General features: G+C 48.0%; 1 protein-coding gene across 3 annotated transcripts in view; it reads right to left on the bottom strand.

Moving 5' to 3' along the window:
• Rcan2 (regulator of calcineurin 2) overlaps positions 1-19863 on the bottom strand; it is a 134765-nt gene that overhangs the window by 33830 nt on the left and 81072 nt on the right. The window contains exon 1 of one of the 3 annotated variants that reach the window (XM_048347671.1): positions 18343-18548. The exons of the other annotated variants lie outside the window; for them this stretch is intronic. Coding sequence (XP_048203628.1) covers positions 18343-18429 — 87 coding nt within the window. The 5' untranslated portion in view covers positions 18430-18548. Of the gene's footprint in view, positions 1-18342; positions 18549-19863 lie in introns of those variants that run through there. 3 annotated transcript variants of the gene reach the window in all.

The following is a 19863-nucleotide window of genomic DNA, read 5'->3' as shown; positions in this document are numbered from 1 at the left end:
AGTAAATATGTACTGTCATTTAATTTAAAAAAATTTAAAGCCCCAGAACTTAAAAAAAAAAAAAAACCTCAACAAGAAAATCTGCGTGGGAAAACTACAACATCTTGTACCACAATGAGAATCTGGGCCATATTTCTTTCTTGTGGGAGGAAATGAGAATCCCAACACTGGTGTTAAAATAGTGTAGGTGTACATGAAGGAAAATATTTATCAACATTTAGTTAGCACATTGGTTTTTAAACACACAGATTTGGAAGTTATTTCCAGAGCAGATGAAGTACACTTGGCTAACAGAAAATAACTGGGTTCAGTCATTGAGAATGTCTTATTGGTTCTGGGATTCTCTTTGACCTGTGAAAAATGGGGACAAAGATGTTTGAAGATGCCAGTAGGACTTCAGAGATACACACAGGTGACTGTCCTCATCCTAGGCATACCTATGCCCAGGTGCTCTGGTGCCTTACCTAGAGGCCAAAGGTGAACGGTCCAGGTAAGCACCGTACTCCCTAAACCAGTACCAGCAGATCTTCTCCGGCCTTTGACACATTTCATAAGCAGTACAACAGATTTGCTCACTCATTCAACCAATATCTATTGAGAGCCTAGGAAAAAAGTACGTTTCCACTTTCCATGGACCAAGAATGACAAAGATGGTGCCCTCTTTATGCTTCTACTATACAGCTAAATGCAGAACAAATAAGAGATTCGCCCTTGTGCCATAATGAAAATATAGCAGTGGTAAAGTGAGGATGACTGGGTTATTGAGTCAGGGTGGGTGGTGAGAAAAGCCTTTTTAGGGGAGTTGATAAAAAGGAGTCAATCATGGTGAAGATCTAGGGAAAGGGAAAGTCCCCCCCACACCCCACTTAGACCCAGACAGAAGCGTAATGGGTTAGGGGAGTGATCCTGTAGAGATGCCACTGAATTGCAGAGGGCCTCTTGGCCACGGCGTGTCCTCCAGCTTATTCGGATGCAGGACACAGGAAGGCTGTGTGCTCTAGAACACAGCAGCCCGGGTGGTGTTTCTTTTAAAGATCGCTTTGGTTGCTGAGACCAGACTGTAGTGGAGTGGGCGTACAGGCCAGCAGACCTGCTAGAAAGTACCGCAGCTTCTGGACAGAAGGTGATGGGGACAGGGCCACCCTGTAGGCAGCGAAGAGTGGAGTTTGAAGAAAACTGCTAGGGTAGAGCGTGGGGGGAAAAGCGTGAAGAAAGCCTGCTTTGTGCATGGCCCGAACAATTGGTTCCGAGTGGAATTTTCTCACGTGGAGAACACAGGAGAAATAATAATAGAATATAACAGAAACAACCAATCCCGTGGGGGAAAGCCAGAGTTCTGTTTGCACTAGCTTCATAGGAACGCTGTCTCTTTAGCTATAAGGTGCTAGATGGGCGCTCTGCTGGACCAGGATACCCAGGGGAGATTCGGCAGACCATGCCGTGACATCACCGGGGTGGGCTCAGTTTCCCCCACCCTGCAGGCTTATTGTTTCTATTTTTCTTTTTCTTTGTGCCAGGATAGCATAAAATACTCTTGAATCCTTTCAATACCTCATCCTGTTTGCAAAAGCTAGATTTTGAGCCTTTCACGCCAAAACACCTTAATAATAACTCTTCGGGGTTTAACAAAACTTCCCTAAAGGTTAGTTCTGGCTTTCTTACTTTATGGAACTCGGAAGCGATCTTTATCCTTCCACCTGGCAGGGGTGAGCTCGGGCCCCGGAGGCAAGCACCCTGAGCCCGGGCCGAGGGGCAAGGCACAGTAGGGACTCACGAGCTTTCCTCTCAATTCTTTCCTGCAGCACCTCCGATGTGATGGCGACTACGCAGTTATATCGATGGGGACAATTAAGGCTCAGGGGACTTCCGAGATCTCACTAAAGTCATAGAGATGGTAAGTGTGAGAGTTGGGTTTCAAACACTGGGTCCATCCATTGACAACGCAGCTAGTTCCTGATTGAGGGGAGGAAGGGTGGTCAGAGGTCAGAAAGGAAGCAGCAGAATGACAGAGAAGGAAGAGGAGGCTAATAGGACACCCTGGAGGTTTGGGAGATGGGAGTGAGGAGAGAGCAAGGCCAATAATCAGGAATCTAAACTGGAGCTGGAAAGGGAGTTTTCCTGGAGAGGAAATACCAACATCCACGCTCACACACGTCAGAGCGACGTCACGCCTTGTACCCATAGCATCCCCAGGGTTTGGGAGAAGACAGGATTCAACAGCTCACCGAGCGACTGCTGCCATCTTGGCTAGGCTCAGAACCCCTAGACGAGGGTAACCAACAACCTTTCGTCTTCCTTGGGATCAGGTGGACCGAAGGTAGGTGCACATAGCGGTGTCCAGCGCTTGCATTGGATAGGGCCAGGCTCTGGCTACCTGGCTCTCCCTGTCTCAGGGTCCCTGTCTCTGCATGTGGGACCCATGGTGGGTGGGAGCCAATGGCCACACCCTTCCGCCTTCTTTCCCTGAACAGTAGGCTCTGCTGTACACCCCATGGCTTCTCCAGATTTCCATGGAATCCAGAAGCCGGTTCCCGTAGCAGGGACCTGCTCTCGTACCTGACCTTGCACTGCTGTGATCTTCCTTACTTCCCTCCTGCTTGGCCTCCAGCTCTGCTTTAGTCCCAGGCTCTGCGCTCTGGGCAACAAAGGTTCCAATGGTATCAACTAAAACCCCTGCTTGATTGAGGTTGCTTTATCAGATTTCCACTGTGGGTCGTTTTGAGTCACCACTTCAAAGGAAGGGATCCACAGGAATTAACTTCAACCAATGAGCTCCCCGGTGTTAATTAGTGGGGTAATGTCTTCAAGAACAGATGCGAATACAAAGTATGAACTTGGTGGTTAAAGGAACTCAGTAGAACAGAAACGTGGGAAGAAGCTGACTTCCCAGGAAGTGCGAAGGCATTGCTGGCTCCCGCGACTTCTCTTGGAGGCCGTTCAGGTCATCATCTCTGCTCTGAAGGCCTGGTTCCCAAGGTGGTGAGCTGGGAACCCTCCCTGTCCGTGGTCCTGCCGCGGGCAGGAAGAGGAGCCTTTCTAAGGCACTGCCAGCAGCATGGAGGAAAGTGAGCCACGAATGAGCCCGCGGGCCGTAGGGCCGAGCTGCTGATGGGGAGCACGGTGACTCGCAGCTGGCAGCATCTCCAAGGCCTCCCTGGCCCGCAGTTCTCCTGTCCCAAGTGTCGGAGGAGGAGAGTTGCCGACAGAGGGCACCACTGAGCTCGCCTTCTCTTCAGGGTGCCCACCATGGAGTGGAGAAGAGGAACCATGGCTTCCGGAACACTGGCTATGCCACAATGGCCTCTCCCAAGAACGTCGCTTTCCAGGTGCTCTGCACGCACTGACAGGCTCTGGGGTCACGCTTCTCTTGAGCACAGGACGCCCTTCCGACGGCCAGGAGATGGCAGAGGAAAGGCCAGGGGGAGGACAGAGCGCGCGGAGGAGGCGGGTGGCGATGGTGACATTTACGCAGCGTTTTGAAAGTCAGCCCTGGCTACTCACACAGCCCACGGCTGTCCCGTTTTATCCGCTCTCACATCTCTCCTATTCTGCCTGATGTGACAGTCTTCTCGCTACAGCACAGCTCTATTTTTGAATTCTTGAGTCTCAACACCATGCCGTGCTGGCTGTAGGAACGCAAAGAAATCTTTCTGGAAGGCTTCAGTCTTTGCTTGCATGCCAACTTCTCAACAAGGTTTGCCCTGGCTGCCCTAAAGAAAATTCCACCTCTCCTCCGTCTGGATTCCCCCTCGTCCTGCCCTACTGTTTTGTTTTTCCTCCTAGAACATTGCATCTCTAACCTACCTTTTAATTTCATTCTCACTGGAACATTCCATAGAAAGGTTTTTTTGTTTTGTTTTGTTTTTTGGCCAGTCCTGGGCCTTGGACTCAGGGCCTGAGCACTGTCCCTGGCTTCTTCCTGCTCAAGGCTAGCACTCTGCCACTTGAGCCACAGCGCCGCTTCTGGCCGTTTTCTGTATATGTGGTGCTGGGGAATCGAACCTAGGGCCTCGTGTATCCGAGGCAGGCACTCTTGCCACTAGGCTATATCCCCAGCCCAGTATTTTTTTTTTAATTGTTTGACTTGATGAAGTTTCTCTCTATGTAGAACTGGGCCTGACATACAATGGGGACTTAGTAAATATTGATTGTCTAAGGAATTTCCATTTCCAAAGTAGTTATTCATAGCCAGGCTGTGCCTCTCCTGCTGATTCCACATCTCTGTTTATAGAAATCATTTCTGTGACTCTGGAATTAATGATTTATTTTCGTACTATGCCAGGACCCATGCTGATTGTCCTGGAAATAGACTTGACGAAGACACCATCTTTGCCCTGAAAGAGCTTAATGTCAGTGGCGGGGGTGGGGAGGGCACCGTTATACAGTGCAGTCAATATGGCCTTAGAGATACACACAATTTATGAAGAAGCACAGGGGTTGCGTGTGTGTGTGTATGTGTGTGTGAGTGTGTGTATGTGTGTGTTAAGGCTTGGCCAAGACTCCTACAGGAACCAGTGTTGAGTTGCTGAGGTCGTGAGGCTGAAGGAACATTGGCTAGCGTTACGCATGGGGTGGGCTGGGCAGTTGAGAGACCGCAGTGCCCACTGCAAACAATAATCTCAAGGTCAGATGTCTATATTCAAAGGAGGTGGGATTGTCTTATTCTCACCACTCGTCCATTCCCTTGTTGTGCTCTTATTAGCGATAATTTAGATTTAGCAATAAACAGCACAGATGAAACACTCTACCTTCATACAGCTTGCCTTCTGGTAAAAGGAAACAAACACGAAGCAGACCAGTGAATGATGCATTGGAAAATAACACTATGACTCAAGTCAGAGCGAGAAATTAGGATGCCAGGGAGCAGGGAGGCTCGGGGTTCAATTGATTGCCTCTTTTTGGATCATTTCTTTCACAATACTCCGGATTAGAGATCTTCCTGAAGTTGGCATCGGCCAGCCTATCATTTCCCAGGCTTATTATTATTTTTAAAGCAAGCCGGACAAAAGAAAGAAGCCTTCATGTAATACAGTAATTATAACGGTAATTATATACTTTCTATTAAACCCTGTGAAAGCCCTAACACAATAAACAAACAAACAAATGCAAGAAGCCTTGGCAACAGGCACTGAACAAAAATTCCATGGTTTAGGGAAGCAGGCCCGGAGCCTGAAGGCTGGCTACGTATCCCAGCTCCACCACCACCGGGCCGACTCACCCAGGTGGTTTCTTTATGTCACAAACCCTCCCATTCTCCAACTGAGCAGGTGACAAAGTCCTCCTCCTTGTCTGGGGTGGGGGGGGGGCTGAGAACTCAATGGAAGGATACAGAAAGGGTACTGAGCTGGCTGGTCGTAAATCCACAATGAATGTGGAACATTATTAGTGGAGCCAAATATGGACTTTTCATGCTTCATTCCTGTTCTAACACCCTGAAGAGTACCGTTATTAGATCTGCTGTACAGGGGACAGAAGGGTGACTCAGATAAAAGAAAACCTGGTAAGACTGCAGAACCGGTGATTATTAGGGCCAAGGTTCGTCTGGCTCCATCCTCTTTCTGTGTCCCTGTTGCTCGTGGATTACCTAGAGGCGTGTCAGCTCAGTGGAATACCAAACACTTGCTCATCCCAAACAAGCAGCCTGAAGATGAAACCCAGTGACCCATCCTCTGGTTCTTTCCTCTCCTTCCTTTATAGCCCATTATTGCATCATGGCGTCTGTTGTATCTACACAGTATTGCGAGAGACCGAAGATGTCCTAAGGGCCTCAGGGATGGAAACTTCTGGCGCTTAGTCTCCAAAGTGTAAGCTTTGTGCAATGGTTACCAAAGCTCCGAATGCTACCCCGAATTTGATGAGAAGTGGTCTTGCTGGCTCTTAACCGGGACCTGTCTGAAAAGCGGGGAGGGCAGGTCTCTGAAGGGTGTGGGGTGTCCAGCCATTGCAGAAGGATGGCAAGGACAGAGCACGGCCGAGGGAGGCCTACTGGGTTCCCATCTTCCCAGAGGAGTGTGCTCTGTGCGTGCCTTGCCCTGCAACTCCAGACCCAGGCAGACCCGGGCCATGAAATGTCCACGGACTCGCCAGAGTGTGTTTGGGGGACTCGTTAACTCTTTCCGGACCGCTCTTTAGCACAGGTGAACACAGAGTGGACTTCTCAAGCCGTTCACCGAAAGGACTCCTTGGTTACTTGCACTAGAAATTGCTACTTGTCCCTGCGTGTCTACTTTTCTATTTATAACAGGATTCTGATTTTTAGCTGGGAATAGGGCTATCTAGGAACAAGGCAATGCTGGGAGTCGGGCTATCTAGGAACGAGGTAATGTTCTCAGCCTCTGTTGGATACAGAGGAGCAAAATATCCGCAGTACAGCATTCCCTGTCGCTCAATTCCTAAGCTGAAAGTTGTTAAAAATCCGAGGCGGCCCTGAGGCAGAAGGGTTGAGACAACACAGGGGCTGCTGGCCATGCATGTCTCCCTCGACCACGCCGAGGGCAAAGGACCAAGGTTTGGATTCCGGAATTTTTTTTTTTAACTCTTGGTCCTAGAAGACAATCGATGTATGTTTGCTCTCTGGACTAAGCTTCCTGAACAGCTTAGGGTAGAGCACTGACATATATCTGTGCTCTTCCTCACAAAGTCTTTGTTGAATGGCAACCTAATCAGATCCTTGAAATGCTTGGTTTTCTATTGGAAGAAGAAGAAGAAGAAAGAAGAAGAAGAAGAAGAAGAAGAAGAAGAAGAAGAAGAAGAAGAAGAAGAAGAAGAAGAAGAAGAAGAAGAAGAAAGAAGAAGAGGAAGAAGAAGAAGAAGAAGCAAAGAATAACTGGCAGGCAGTGAGCACAGTTCCAAGACGCTGGGGACTGTAGGGCTGACTCTTCCGGGGCTCTCGTCCAGTCTGGTTGGGGTTGGGGCTCTGCAGTTACCTCTCACTCTGCTTCTCTGCAGCAGCAGCCACAGGTGAGAATACAACCAGACAGGCCTTACAGGCTGGCCGGAGCGCACCCCGCTTCTCTACTGAGAAGGTTTTCTATGGCCCAGTCCCACTGGACTCCTTCCTAAAATGACACCAGCTCCCACGGAATCCCACATCCAGCCGCCCTCCATCTCCCAGACTCCTCCAGCACGTGGGGTTCCCGCAGGTTCCCTCCTCTCTCGGGGTCCTTTCCTTGCTCCTCTTGCTTCTTCCTTGGTGAGTCCCTTCCTCATCATGAAGAATCTTAAGAATTACCACTCCCGAGGGAAGCCGTCCCTCACCGAGCCAGCTTTCTAGAGAATAGAGCCACCAAAAACCATGGCATTTTCTCATCTATTTTCCACTTTCACTTCTTTGCCACCAGCTAAGAATCCCTGGGGGGCTGGGAGCGTTCTCGCACATTCTAGCATTTCTGTATATGAAGCAGTGCCTACTATACACCCTGCCCTCCATCACAGAAAAATGGTGTCCTTCTAATGCATGCAAAGGTGCCAGTGATAACCGTTTGCATTCATCAATCACACATCCTGAGTCCTCTTAACCTAAACGCGCAAACGTTTTTACATGTGAAGAAATCCATCAGTTAGAGGAATTATGTCTTCCTGATGTCAGAGTCCAAGCACCCAACCATTGAAACAAATCACAATAAGAAATTTGAGGTAAAAATGTGAGAAAACTGGGCTGGGAATGTGGCTTTGGGGTAGAGTGCTCGCCTAGCATGCATGAAGCCCTGGCTTTGATTCCTCAGCACCGCATACACAGAAAAGGCTGGAAGTGGCGCTGTGGCTCAAGTGGTAGAGTGCTAGCCTTGAGCAAATGGAGCTCAGGGACAGTACCCAGGTCCTGAGTTCAAGCCTCAGGTCTGGCCAAAAAAAAAAAAAAAAAAAACCAACCCAAAAATGAGCAAACTTGAATCCCTCTATTGAGTTATTCCATAATTTAGCGACGTTTTAGCCAAAATTTTCCATTGAAAAAAATTGAGTTTCTGACTATGTTGAAGAGAAGTCATGAGGAAGCACACTAACTTGTAGCAGAGCGCTTCTAGCACTTTAGAGCTACATAATGTTAATCGTTGTTAAAGATTCACTGAACTATAGAAATATAGTCTTTCTCTTTTTGGTGGTGGTCCTGGGACTTGAACTCAGGGCTTCCCACTTTCTAGGCAAGTCCTCTACCACTTGACCTATACCCCAGCCCTTTTTTGCTTTAGTTATTTTTCAGACAAGTGTTCATGGTTTTTGTCTGGGGCCTATCCTGGACTGCAACCTATGTCTTCCAGGTAACTGAGATTACAGGCATGAACTACCATTCCCCTCCCCAGAGTATTATTTTGCTGATCACAACAAATGGAGTACTTCCTTACGAAGTGAGGATATAAGACAGATTGCTATTAGACATTGAATAGTAGGGGACTTTAGTTTTGACTAAACCACAGAATTGTTTATCACTTTTATGATACAAGTCAATAAACATTCAAAGAGAGGTATGAGTGTCAGAATGCTGAGTTTTTAAGACAAGATGCCTGTTAAGCAAAGGAGAAATTGAACTCGGCTTGGATAATTAATCTAATTTCTAGCCATCTCCAGTGTGAAAGCAGAAATGAGATCTAAAGGTCAATATTGCGAACGCCATTAGAGCTTAGCATTACTGTGATGAGATCAGTCTATAATTCCATCTAAAATTCCTGCTAAGAGGGAGGTGTTTCGATGCATTTTTGACGAAATGGGCTCTGCCCTCAATCTCTGTTTCTTAATGGGCATTTTACCTTCAAACATCTGTTCCCTGCCTCTCCCCCGCCCCGTGCTGATTAGAAGGGGCCTCGGATGTGGAATGTGTGCCTGTCCCTTTCCACAGTGGAGCGGAGCAGTAACCTCCTGGACTCGGAGAATTCGAGGCTGCCCTTCCTCGGTCACCCCAAACTCCTCCTTGTCACCACGCACGGGTCTTTTGGAACACAGCGCTGGGCATCGCGAAGCCCGGCATTCTGGTGGCAGAGAGGAATGGCCAGCTGATATTTAAACACCAAGAACGCCATTCTGTGATTTGCTGAAGGCAGGTCAGGGTAGGGGTGGGGAGTTCCTAGTGTAAGCGCTGGTGTAGACTGCTCAGTCAAGACACGAATGGCTCTGGGTAAAGGGATTGGCGAGCCACGTGGGCAGCAGCAGGGAGAGAGCCTTCTGGGGCAGCTTAGAGGGATGTCAGTAACAGGGAGAGAATCGTCATAGCCTGGGACAGCAGAACAAACACCCACAAGAAACAAAAAGCATCCAGGTGGTGAAGTTAGAGCTGATAAACCGTGAGGCCCGCAGCAGCGATCTGGGCTTATTTGGAGTGCGATGAGAGCCAGTGGATTCCCGCAGGGGTCGGGGAGAGATCTGTGCCTGCCTCCCCGTCTAGCAGCTCAGCCACTACCACTCTACCACAGGCCTTGGGTCTAAGGATGGCTCTTCCTGTCTACCCAGGAAGTGTTCCTACTGCCTTCCGTTCTCAAGTACCACTTGCTCGTGGAGGCTTGGGAGAGACCGGCACACCACAAATAAGGTGAAGAGACACCCCCTGAGAAGACCTGCAGCAACTCTGTCCTGCCCGGGGCCTTAATTCCTGTCATGCTGAGTCAATGGCTTCTGCCCCCAAGATCTGTAACCTCGCTGTCTGTAACCTCTGCGGCGCATGCAATGCCAGCTCCATGCCAAGTTCGCTTGACAGTTGCAGCCGAAAAGCCTGATCAAATGAGGAAGCGGAATGCCTAGAAGAGAAGATTCAGAACGCCACACAGAGCATCTACCAATAACAGTCACGATGATAACGGGTAACATGACTTGTGCCTGCTCCGTCTGTAAGTGTCAAAAGTGTTTAGTTCTTTCCACCAGCCTCTGGAGAGGGCATTGATATTTTCAGCATACTGGAGTTGAGAAGTCAGGCATGGAGCAGTAAAAATCCACTGATGACCAAATAGGGAATGAGCATCCACCAGAATGTCTGATTAGGGAGCCTGGACTTCCTTCCTTCTCACACGCCCTCCGCTAGAAGTAGAGAGCCATTCCTTCACAGGTAGACACAGCTCTACCACTAAGGGAGAGGGAAGGAAGTAGATGGAGTAATGGCTGGCACTGTACAGGTGTTATACCCAACAGGACTGTTCATCCCTGTCTCTCCACAGTCTTCCCTGAGGCCTGGGCCATGAAAGGAATTCAATACATATTTGATGAATGAAGGACTGAAAACAATGTGCTCCCTAAGTAGTGCCTGACAAACTGTAAATATTCAATGCATTGCTGCTATTATTATGCTTGCTCATTGCTTATATATCCAGTTCTAGGAAAGAAAGTCTTGAGATGCCTTTCATGGTCAGTAGCAAGAAGTACAAGGACGTCATAGAAGGCGAAATTGATTCTACTAGATGCTCCACTGATGCAGGCTATACCAACACACAAAGAGATCTTGCTTTGTGTCCTGAGCAAAATCTAGTCCAAGTTTTGTGACCTCATTTACCTTGTAGGGCTTCTGGGAGAAAGGTGAATTGTGTACAATTTGAAAATATCATCATTATTGCTTTCACCACCTCTACTCTGCAATTCTTTGTTATTGTGTTTTTTTTTTTTTGTATTGGTCCTGGGGCTTGAACTCGGGGCCTGGGAATTGTCCCTGAGCTTTTCTGCTCAAGGCTAGTACTCTCTCACTTGACCCACAGCTCTACTTCTGTTTTTCTGATGGTTAATTAGAGACAAAAGTCCCATAGACCTTTCTGCCTGGGCTGGATCTGAACTGTGATCCTCAGATCTTGAGTAGTTAGAATTATAGGCACGAGTCACCAGCACCTAGCTACTCTGTAATTCCTCACAGTTTATCCCTCATAGAATCAATGGAAAAAATGGACAGTGGCACAAATAAGAGTGTCAAGGAGCTGTCAGCAAAGTGCAGCAGGCTCCAGATGGCACAGCCAAAATCTGAGACAGATTCCACAACAGCTCTCAAACGGATTTGAAATAAAATCCAGAATAAATGCATGCCTAGAGTCGCCACAGTATTACCTTGTGGGAAAAGTTAGGATGGTCTTAACTGTTGATTTACAGCACGGTCGCGGTACCACCTCCAATAAGAAATGCAAGACAGTAACAGACCTTTTGAACAAAGTATAAATATTGTAGACAAATGCAACGTCTGATCCTCTAAGATTTATACCTCCAAGTTAATGACTGACGTATTAATTTATCCTTAGGGATATTCTAGTAGTAAAAAGAATAGTTTCATTGCCATTTCTACCAATTAATAGTTGGGTGTGAAAATGTAACTTCTCCAAACCTCCGAGCAGAGCAGTAAATGCTCTGGTTGCTGTGGACGTTCCATGGGGTACTTGCCATGTCTCGTTTGCAGGGTACTCGAAGTATTTTAGAGAACAAACAGAGTTGCTAGAATTTCTTGAAATTTCCCCTCTTTCTAACATATATATTATTATATAACGTATGTATAATACAGTATTGATAATATCCTATTGACCCAGGGAGAGGGGTCTCTCCATGGGTTTTTAGCCACTTGGGATGGAGCAATGTATGCTCAAATTTGGTAAATGGTCTCCTGAGGTCGAATATTTAGAGTACAACACAGAAAGGGAGGGGCTGGGAATGTGGCTTAGTGGTAGAGTGCTCGCCTTGCACCCACGAATCCCTGGGTTCAATTCCTCAGCACCACATACACAGAAAAAGCTGGAAGTGGCACTGTGGCTCAAGTGGCAGAGTGCTATCCATGAGCCAAAGGAAGCCAGGGACAGTGCCCAGGCCCTGAGTTTCAAGCCACAGGCAAAACAAAAACAAAAGCAAAAAAAATCACCACAGAAAGTGGTCATCCATCTCTTGCACACCACTAGACATCAGAGAAAAAACGCACACTTAAGCCACAAGAAAATCTCACACCTAAGCCGCAACTTGCCCTGGTGTTGGAACAAAAAGTTGGTCCACAGTCCAGTTTCTATTCTAGGTTAGAGTGGGCATAGTGTAACTTTGCATTGGTTTGAGATCCCTGTTTGAAATTACCTCTCGAGGTGTTTTTAAAGTCTCATTTTAGAATCAGCTTATTTTTGGAGCCACGAAGGCACCGGCTCTCTTTACATAAAGAAATTTGTCCCTTTGCGTAAGGAACTTCTAGGCCAGGAGTGAGTTAGAAAGCGGATGACTTCCTTAGAAAGCTGGGCTATTTACTGCGAAATAGCCATGCTCATTAAGTTTACAAGCTAAACACATAAAGTGATTACAAAAGCTTAGGTATCATTTTCTTTCTTAAGTGTCACTTCTGAGCTTTATCCAGAAAATGCTAAAACCACCACTGTGAATTATAGCTGTGCTCAAACAGAATCACCCAAGGAAGCAAAAAAAATCACCCTCTTTGTTTTACATCAAAATCTGTTTCAGGAAACAGCTTACACTCTGGTTAAAAGCAAAAATAACCAGTGTTTCATTTTTCAGCAGCTATAAGACCCTTTAAACACATAATCAAGTTTTGAGTTAGCATTTTTCTGCTTAAGCATGCCTTAAAAAGAAGTATCAACTTTTTTCAGAGGCAAAAAGATATTGAGTAGATGCTTGTTTTTCAAGAATATTAAATTTCATGAAGAAATTCTTAGGGCTAGTTATTTGTGACTAAGTTTCACGTTGATTCATTTATTTTCAAATCAGCCTCAATTCTAACCCTTATTATCATCAAATAAATAAATTATTTTTGTTTCTCTAGAATCTGCTATGCACAAACCACTCCCCTCTCTTGTACACACTCCCTTCTGGTTTTCATAAACTAAAAGAAATGTACAGATGTGTTTTGAAAAATATTTTGTTCCTTGAATAGGAGACATAAGTTTTGGTCCATGTGCTAGTTTTGCTACTGAAAAGTTAGTTACTATGGACAACAGTAGACGGTTTTCATTTCTAAGTTTCTGTGTAGAAACTTCAGAAGGAGCTGTGGAGATTTCTAGCATTGGAAGTTCATGGTCAAGAAACACAGGCTGCGCATCAAAACAATTCCTGAAATCTGGCAGTTCGCGCCTCAAATCCTAGCTGCTCAGAAGGCTGAGATCTGAAATTTGAGGTTTGAAGCCAGCCCAGGCTGGAAACTCCATGAGTGCCGGGCTAGATTTACCTCCCCCGGTGCGGGGATGCTAAACTTACTCCCTTATCAGTGCTCCCCTTTTCGCCCTCTCCCCTGGGCACCTGACCAGCAAGTGGCCAAGGTGGAGCGAGGGACACGGGCTAGCCTAAGGTGCATGTGGCCGAACGAGATCCCCTTTTCCTCCCTCCTTACCCACCAAGGAAGCCAGGCGCAGACGGATCTCGGAGACGCTTTAGGGAGCAATCCAATTTAATCGAGAGGGACTCACAGTAATATAGTAGTGATGACGAGGATTGAGCATGAGCTGGCGATAGGCTGGCGAGCTTGTCCATCCAAGAGCAGCTCCCAAGGACCTCCCTCATGGGCTAACGTCACTTCCCATAGTACCCGCCCTGTGTGCTCGCTGGCGCAAGGTGGGGGATGGTCTCAAAGCTACCCCTTCTGGTTCCGGACCCAGAAGGAGATAGGTGTGGCTCACTTCCACACTGCCCCAGGGCTGGGGAAAGGGCGGCGTCTCGGGAGCGCTTTCCCCCCCTCCCCCCTTAAGGCCAAGATGAATCCCCAACACATGAGATGTTTATCTCCAACTGACCAGCAAAAAATCGCTATGCCTCAAGTGGTAGAGCTCTAGACTTGAACAAAAAAGCTCAGCGGTTGCACCCCCGAGCCCTGAGTTCAGGCCTAGGGCAGGCACAGAAACAACACAAAACAAAAATCCCTGCTGCCCAGCACCCACAATGATTGGCTGCTCTCTCCAAGCAAACTAAACAAGCCCTTCGACGTTTCCAGCGGTTCAAACGCACAAGGGACGTCATGGTCAGTAGAGGCGGCTGTGTGCTGGTCATTTCACAACTTGCCCAATAGCATGATGGGGACAGACGGTGAGGTAGTGGCCCGCACGCCTGTGTGAAATGTAACAGAAAACACAGTACTTTTGTTTTTTTGCCAGCATGATGATGGCATGTCCAGGGAAGTTGAGAGAAATGCCTATATTTCTGAAGAAGTCAGAAGAGAGGATTCTAAAGGTTTAAAATTGATAAACTTTTTTAAGTGATTGGATATGCCTAAAGACCCTGATTTGCACTTTTTACCATGTAAATAGGTATCCATGTGTCACATCATACCACTTACATAGTCAAGCCATCCAGGCCTTGTTTTATAGAAATAAAACACGAAAAATGATGTACGTCTTTTCAGAAGAAAAATCACCAACCAACAGCCACTCTCAGGTTGCAAACAAAAGAAGACCAACTTTATTAGAGAAAACGAACTTCTGCTTCTACTTCCTCCACTAAGACCTCCAACAAGATGAAAACGTAGCACCAAGTGGTTAGATTAAGCAGGGGGTTTCTGGACACGCATTATGGTATTAGCGATGGCCTCCCAAGTGAAAGGGTGAATTGTGGAACCAGGCTAGATCATTGGAGCTAGGCAAGAATCTCTTAGAGAAAGTGGTCTGTCTTTCCACCAGCCTCCATCCACATGGGGGAGGGGATTCTTCCCTCAGCCTCTTCCCTACACCTGCTTCCCTCACTCCTGCACTCAGAGTTTCCCATAACTTGAGAGAGAGTGTCAACGCTACCTCCTCAGAGAGGCCCCCACTCTCCTCTATTCAAAAGCAGCCATTCCTTCCCTACCGACAGCCCTCGCCCATTCTGCTTCAGTTTGATATATTTGTCTTTGCAGCCTTCGCCGCTACAGTGTACAATCAGTGTACAATCATTGGTGGCTAATTCTCGGTCTGCCTCCCATTTGAGAATGTGGACTTTCCAGGGCAGGTCATCTGTCTTGCCTGGCCTCCAGTGCCCAGGGCACTATCGGGGGGGGGGGTGCATCCCACACAGTTTCTGAAGGGGCCAAGGTCTAAACAAGAAGGGTCTTTGACACTTCCATGTCTCTGATCAGAACTTGTCTTTTCCCTTGACTTTTCCAGCGAGGAGAAGGGAGCTTTGTGAGTTTCTGTCAGCAGAGACGAGGCTGGATGGGGACCTGGGACGGCCCACCCCTCTTTTTGGTGTGGGAAACTACCCATGGCAAAGAAGGGGTGCTTCCCCGACCCTCCCATTTTGGATGTCACCTGGAGGGACGAGGCTGCTCTGCTCCAGGCAGCGACGGTAGCTGGGGGAAGGCCACCCCTAGCCACCAGCCATGGAGGATTAGTATTGTCCCATCAGGAAAGGTGAAGGAACTGTGGGTCTGCAGAACCGGCCAAGCAGCGCTGGTGATTAAAACTGCATACACGGAAGCTTGCTTTGGGGGATCTGGCTCAAAGGGCTTAGGCAGAGTGAGGTGACCACCGCTCACCCACCTGTGACAGGGGCAATTGGGACGCTGCTCTAGGTGATCATTTAGGACCTGGGATCAGTGATGTTAGGAATTCGGGGTCTGGGGGCTTGGGCGTCATCAATTCTTTTAAATGCTCTCGGTGAGGGGGGGGATCAATGAGCAATGCAGTTTGAAAACCACCAGAATAAATTGGAATGCCAGTTCCATTACTCATCCTTGCATTCCTTTCATTTTCCCAAGGGTTTGGCTCTTTCTGAATTGAGAAGGCTATTTTCAGAAATAGGAGAATATTTGGGAATTCTTTTTTCCTGTCACACAAGTCCCTAGCTACTCAAATCAGTTTTTTTTCTTGTACTAAGGGTTCAAATTTCAAACTCTGACCACTGGCGTGCAACAAAGCAAAGAGCCAAGTCTACAAGAAGACCACTAATGGCATTTCCAGAGGAAGACAAATATGGCAGACTGCTTTTTTTTTTTTAAGTTGACTTTCATCTTTAAGTAGCTGTACAAAGGAGTTGCCACTCAACAAAGTAGTATAGAAACACAATGACTCGTTTTCATTATTTCCTTTGCTCTGTAATACTGTTGCCCCAGAAGCTTTGCTTAAATTGTAGGAAGCAGGAACGTGGGAAACCTAGAAAGACAACCAGCTAAATCCCACTGCGGGGTGGCTTCCTATGCCACTATGAGAGAGAGATAATGAGAGAGAATGTCTGTACACTCCAACCAACCACAATTTTACTTTTGAATTTCTTCATGACCATAATAAAATGGCCAGGATTTTTAAACGACTTTTAAAATTTTTATTATCTTTAAGTAGCTGCACAAAGGGGTTTCAGTTCAACACGCCAATGTATGGGTACAAGGTACCTTGAGCAATGTCCCCTGCTTCTGTCAGTTGAGCGTACTACCTCATTGCTCAACAATCTCTTTGGCCCGTTTCCATTGGTTAATTTCCCCCTCTATGTAATAAACACAATGTATGTCTTTGCTTGAAACTGGTGTCAGTGCTTTATATTAGATGGCTACATATCTGAAATGGAGGGCCATGTTTTCTATGTTCTTTGTCTCTGTCTGTCTGTCTGTCTCTTTCTCTGTATGTGTGTGTGTGTCGGGAGGATGAACACTTTCTGGATTTTGTCACTGTCCATTCAGCTGAGATGGGACATCCCCCGAAGTCGACAAAACAAAGCTCTCACCTTCTTCAGACAATGTTTAGAAACGAGGCCAGTGTTGATGGCGGTAACTGGCTTCTATTTATTGAGCACTAAAAATGAGTCAAGCACGGTGTTTAATTTTTTACATGGAAAATTTCCTTTAATCCCCCCACTAAGCCAATACCAGTGGAGAGGAGAACAACTCTGAGACAACTTGCCCACCATAAAAGAAATCCATCACAATTCAGAGCCATCGGCAGAAAGAGCGTGCAGCCAACCCACCTCGCCAGCGGGGCTCTTCCCAGAATGCCCCCTCCTACTCCCACCGCCACGTTTCTGAGGAGCAGCACTAGCTACTTCCTTTCCTGGTCCTGGCCTCCTCTTTTCCCTCTTCCCCGCTAACCTCTCACACAGCACACCCTGCAGTCTAAACACTGATTCATTCAACTGCAAGACGCTATACATCCCCTGGGTCTGTGTAAGAATCTTCTACCTTGAAGTTCAAGTATCGTGTCTTCCTCCAGGACGACCCAGCCATCCAAGTACAAGTAAATGTAAGCACCCTCTGTGCCTTTAATGTTTTTTCTTTGTCTCTGTCTCTAGACAACACTGGTCAAGTAGCTATTTTATGCCACAGAAGCGTAACTTAATCTCCCTGTGTTAGTACAATCTTGTACAATCTTGTTGGTATATCATAGGTCTCCAATAAATATTTTCCTACTATGATTTCTTGAACCAGAATGAGTTGGAAATAGCTTAGGGCATTCCTGGGGTTGGCAATAGCAAAGTCCGGATGGGGCAAGGGAGCTGTTCCCTCAGTCCTGTAGTCGTGGGTGCTGTTGGTGACATACAACCCCCCGGTGAGGGTCAAGACTGTCACCTGCACACTCCACAATAAGAACGCAGGGGCTTCCTGGAAGTCAGGATTCACCCACAATGGTACCCAGCTATGCAATGTAATTCCCCCTTTCTTCCTTCCACCACTGAGCAAACAAGGGTCGTGTGTGTGTGTGTGTGTGTGTGTGTGTGTGTGTGTGTGTGTGTGTTGTTTAAACAAGCTGCTCTGCAGGTTCTTTTTACCCAGTGTAAGAGAAGAAATAAGATTCTGGTTTGACAAGCCTGGGATCTTTTTCATAATAGGAAACCAAACTGGAAAAGCAAGAAAACAAACGAAGGAAAAAAAAAACCCTGAACTGCATCAGAGGACGGCTACCCATGACAATGAAACAGCTGCCGCAGACACTCAGCCAGGACCAGCGCGTGAAGTAACGAGTCCTGTGATGCAACCTTTATTTCTGTGTTGCCCGAACTTTCTTTTGTGCACCACTGTGCACCTGACAAAGGGAATTTAGGCAGTTTCTCTTTAACTTCCATCTCCAGCGTCCTGGGGATTGACGCTGCCATCTGCAGGGCAGCTTTTGTTCCATCCAGGAGCAGATCTGAGTGGATTGAAGTGGCAAGCCAGGGAGGGTTATTGTCCCACAGTCTGAGCATCCGGAATGTCGCATTTTTTTTTTTTATGTGAGCTTCCTTCAGTAAATCACTGATCTAAAACCCCTCTTCCCATGAAGAGCTGGCAAATTCTCCTTACTGATGAAGGTACAATAGATGAATAGATGCAAACACGTCTAATAGAAAAGACAAATGAAACCCCAGACAATGGCAAATGCTGTCACATCCCCCAGTAACTTACTCTAATTGATCTAAAACCATGCCCGCACCACTTGCATTTCCAGCCCAGACCGGGAGCTGCAAACTCTTGAACCGAGGTCTTATCACCCAGCTTTGAGAAAGGCAACAACGATAAAGAAGATTGCAGGTGCATACCTTAACCTCCACATTGTTAAAGACCTCCACATCCACCACACAGGCAACCAGAGTAGAAACATCACAGTCCATGCTAGGGGCTGGCATTCCCCCGGTCTGGATTTCCAGTCAAGTGCCGGGCAGCCTCGGAGTTGCGAGTGGAGGGAAGCGCCTCCTCCCACGGAAGTGTCGCCGGGCCCCGCTGCTGCTGCCCTGCCCTGAGGACCCGCGGGGGGCTCAGGGACCCGGAGCCCTCTGGGCTGCGAGCAGTTCTCTGCGATGGCAGAGCCGGGTAAAGAATCTCAGCTGGCTCCGGGCTCGCAGCACTCTCTCATGGCAATGACATCACCACAAAGACTGACACAAGCTGAAGCTTCCCCCCCCCCCCCCCCCCGCCCCGCAAGCCTTTTATCTCTAGGCAGTGCAGTGGAGCAAATTGAACGTGGTTGTGTGCTAAATCTGAACTCCGACTGAATCAATGCAGGCAGCGTTAGCAAGGAACTGAGTCATAGCTGATGTTTCAGCTCGTGTGTGCGAGAAATAAATAAATAATGGAAGCGGGGGGGGGGGGGAGAGGGGGAGGGGTAAATCTGACACCAGTGGTTCAGCTGGGGGGGGGGAGGGGGAGGGTAATTCTGCATCCCAGGCATCCTGAGGTTCAGCTTTGGCAATTTTACGTTCTGCCTGGGAGCCGAGCCGGAAGCTGGGGACATGTCGCGAACTGCTTGGCGTCTTTTAATCGCGCTGAGCCACGCGGAGCTGTCAGCCGCGGGCTGGGCATCTCGCGGCAGGCGTGGACGGAATAGCAATCCATCCTTGAAACGACTGGAGCCCAGCGGTGTGCGGAGGAGATGGTGCGAGGCTGCTAGGAATGGTGCGCGAAGCACGGATGTGACTCCCAGCGCCCTCTGGGGCTCGGGCTTCCGCCAAGGTCACCGACGCCAGCAGCGGCCTGTGGAGGGCGTTTCAGTGGACTGTCTCACTCCGGGACAGATGGCCGGGCGAAACGGGCTAACGCGCTCCCGGGCGTCATTGCCAGAGCCTCGGGCTCTCTCTGCCCTGGGATGTTTGAACATGACCCTTTGCGTCTTCCTGAGGGTGAATCCCCGAAGGACAGGGCTGTGGCTCACTCAGCTTCAGCCCTCGAACCCTTCACGGAGGGGCTGGCACAAGAAGATCCCGCGTGAGTAACAACCGGATCGAGCGAACAGGAACAGCCTTCTTTCACAAAGGAAAAGAATAGCAGCTTGGTTCTCCTTTCTTCGTTAGGTATATAAGTGCCAAGGGAACTCTGGTTCCCGCAGGGCCTGGTCCCCTTGGCGGAGAGCAGTGGCCGGCGGAACAGCGTCCTCCACTGCAGACCCCGTGGCTTTGCCTCGGGCCGGGGAAGCAGGACTGGGGTTTGAACTCAGCATCTTAGAAAGGCAGTTGCCTCTGGAGCCGTGCCTCCCTCTAGTCCCTTCTTGCACTGTTAGCTTTGAGATTGAGTCTTGCTTCCTGCCTGGGCATACACCTACACTGGGATCCACCTATTTTGGACTC

The sequence above is a fragment of the Perognathus longimembris genome, chromosome 6 (assembly GCF_023159225.1).
Source record: "Perognathus longimembris pacificus isolate PPM17 chromosome 6, ASM2315922v1, whole genome shotgun sequence".
In the NCBI taxonomy this organism is placed as follows: Eukaryota; Metazoa; Chordata; class Mammalia; order Rodentia; family Heteromyidae; genus Perognathus; species Perognathus longimembris.
The sequence above is the reverse complement of the archived record's forward strand: the minus strand, read 5'-3'. Positions and strand labels throughout refer to the sequence as shown.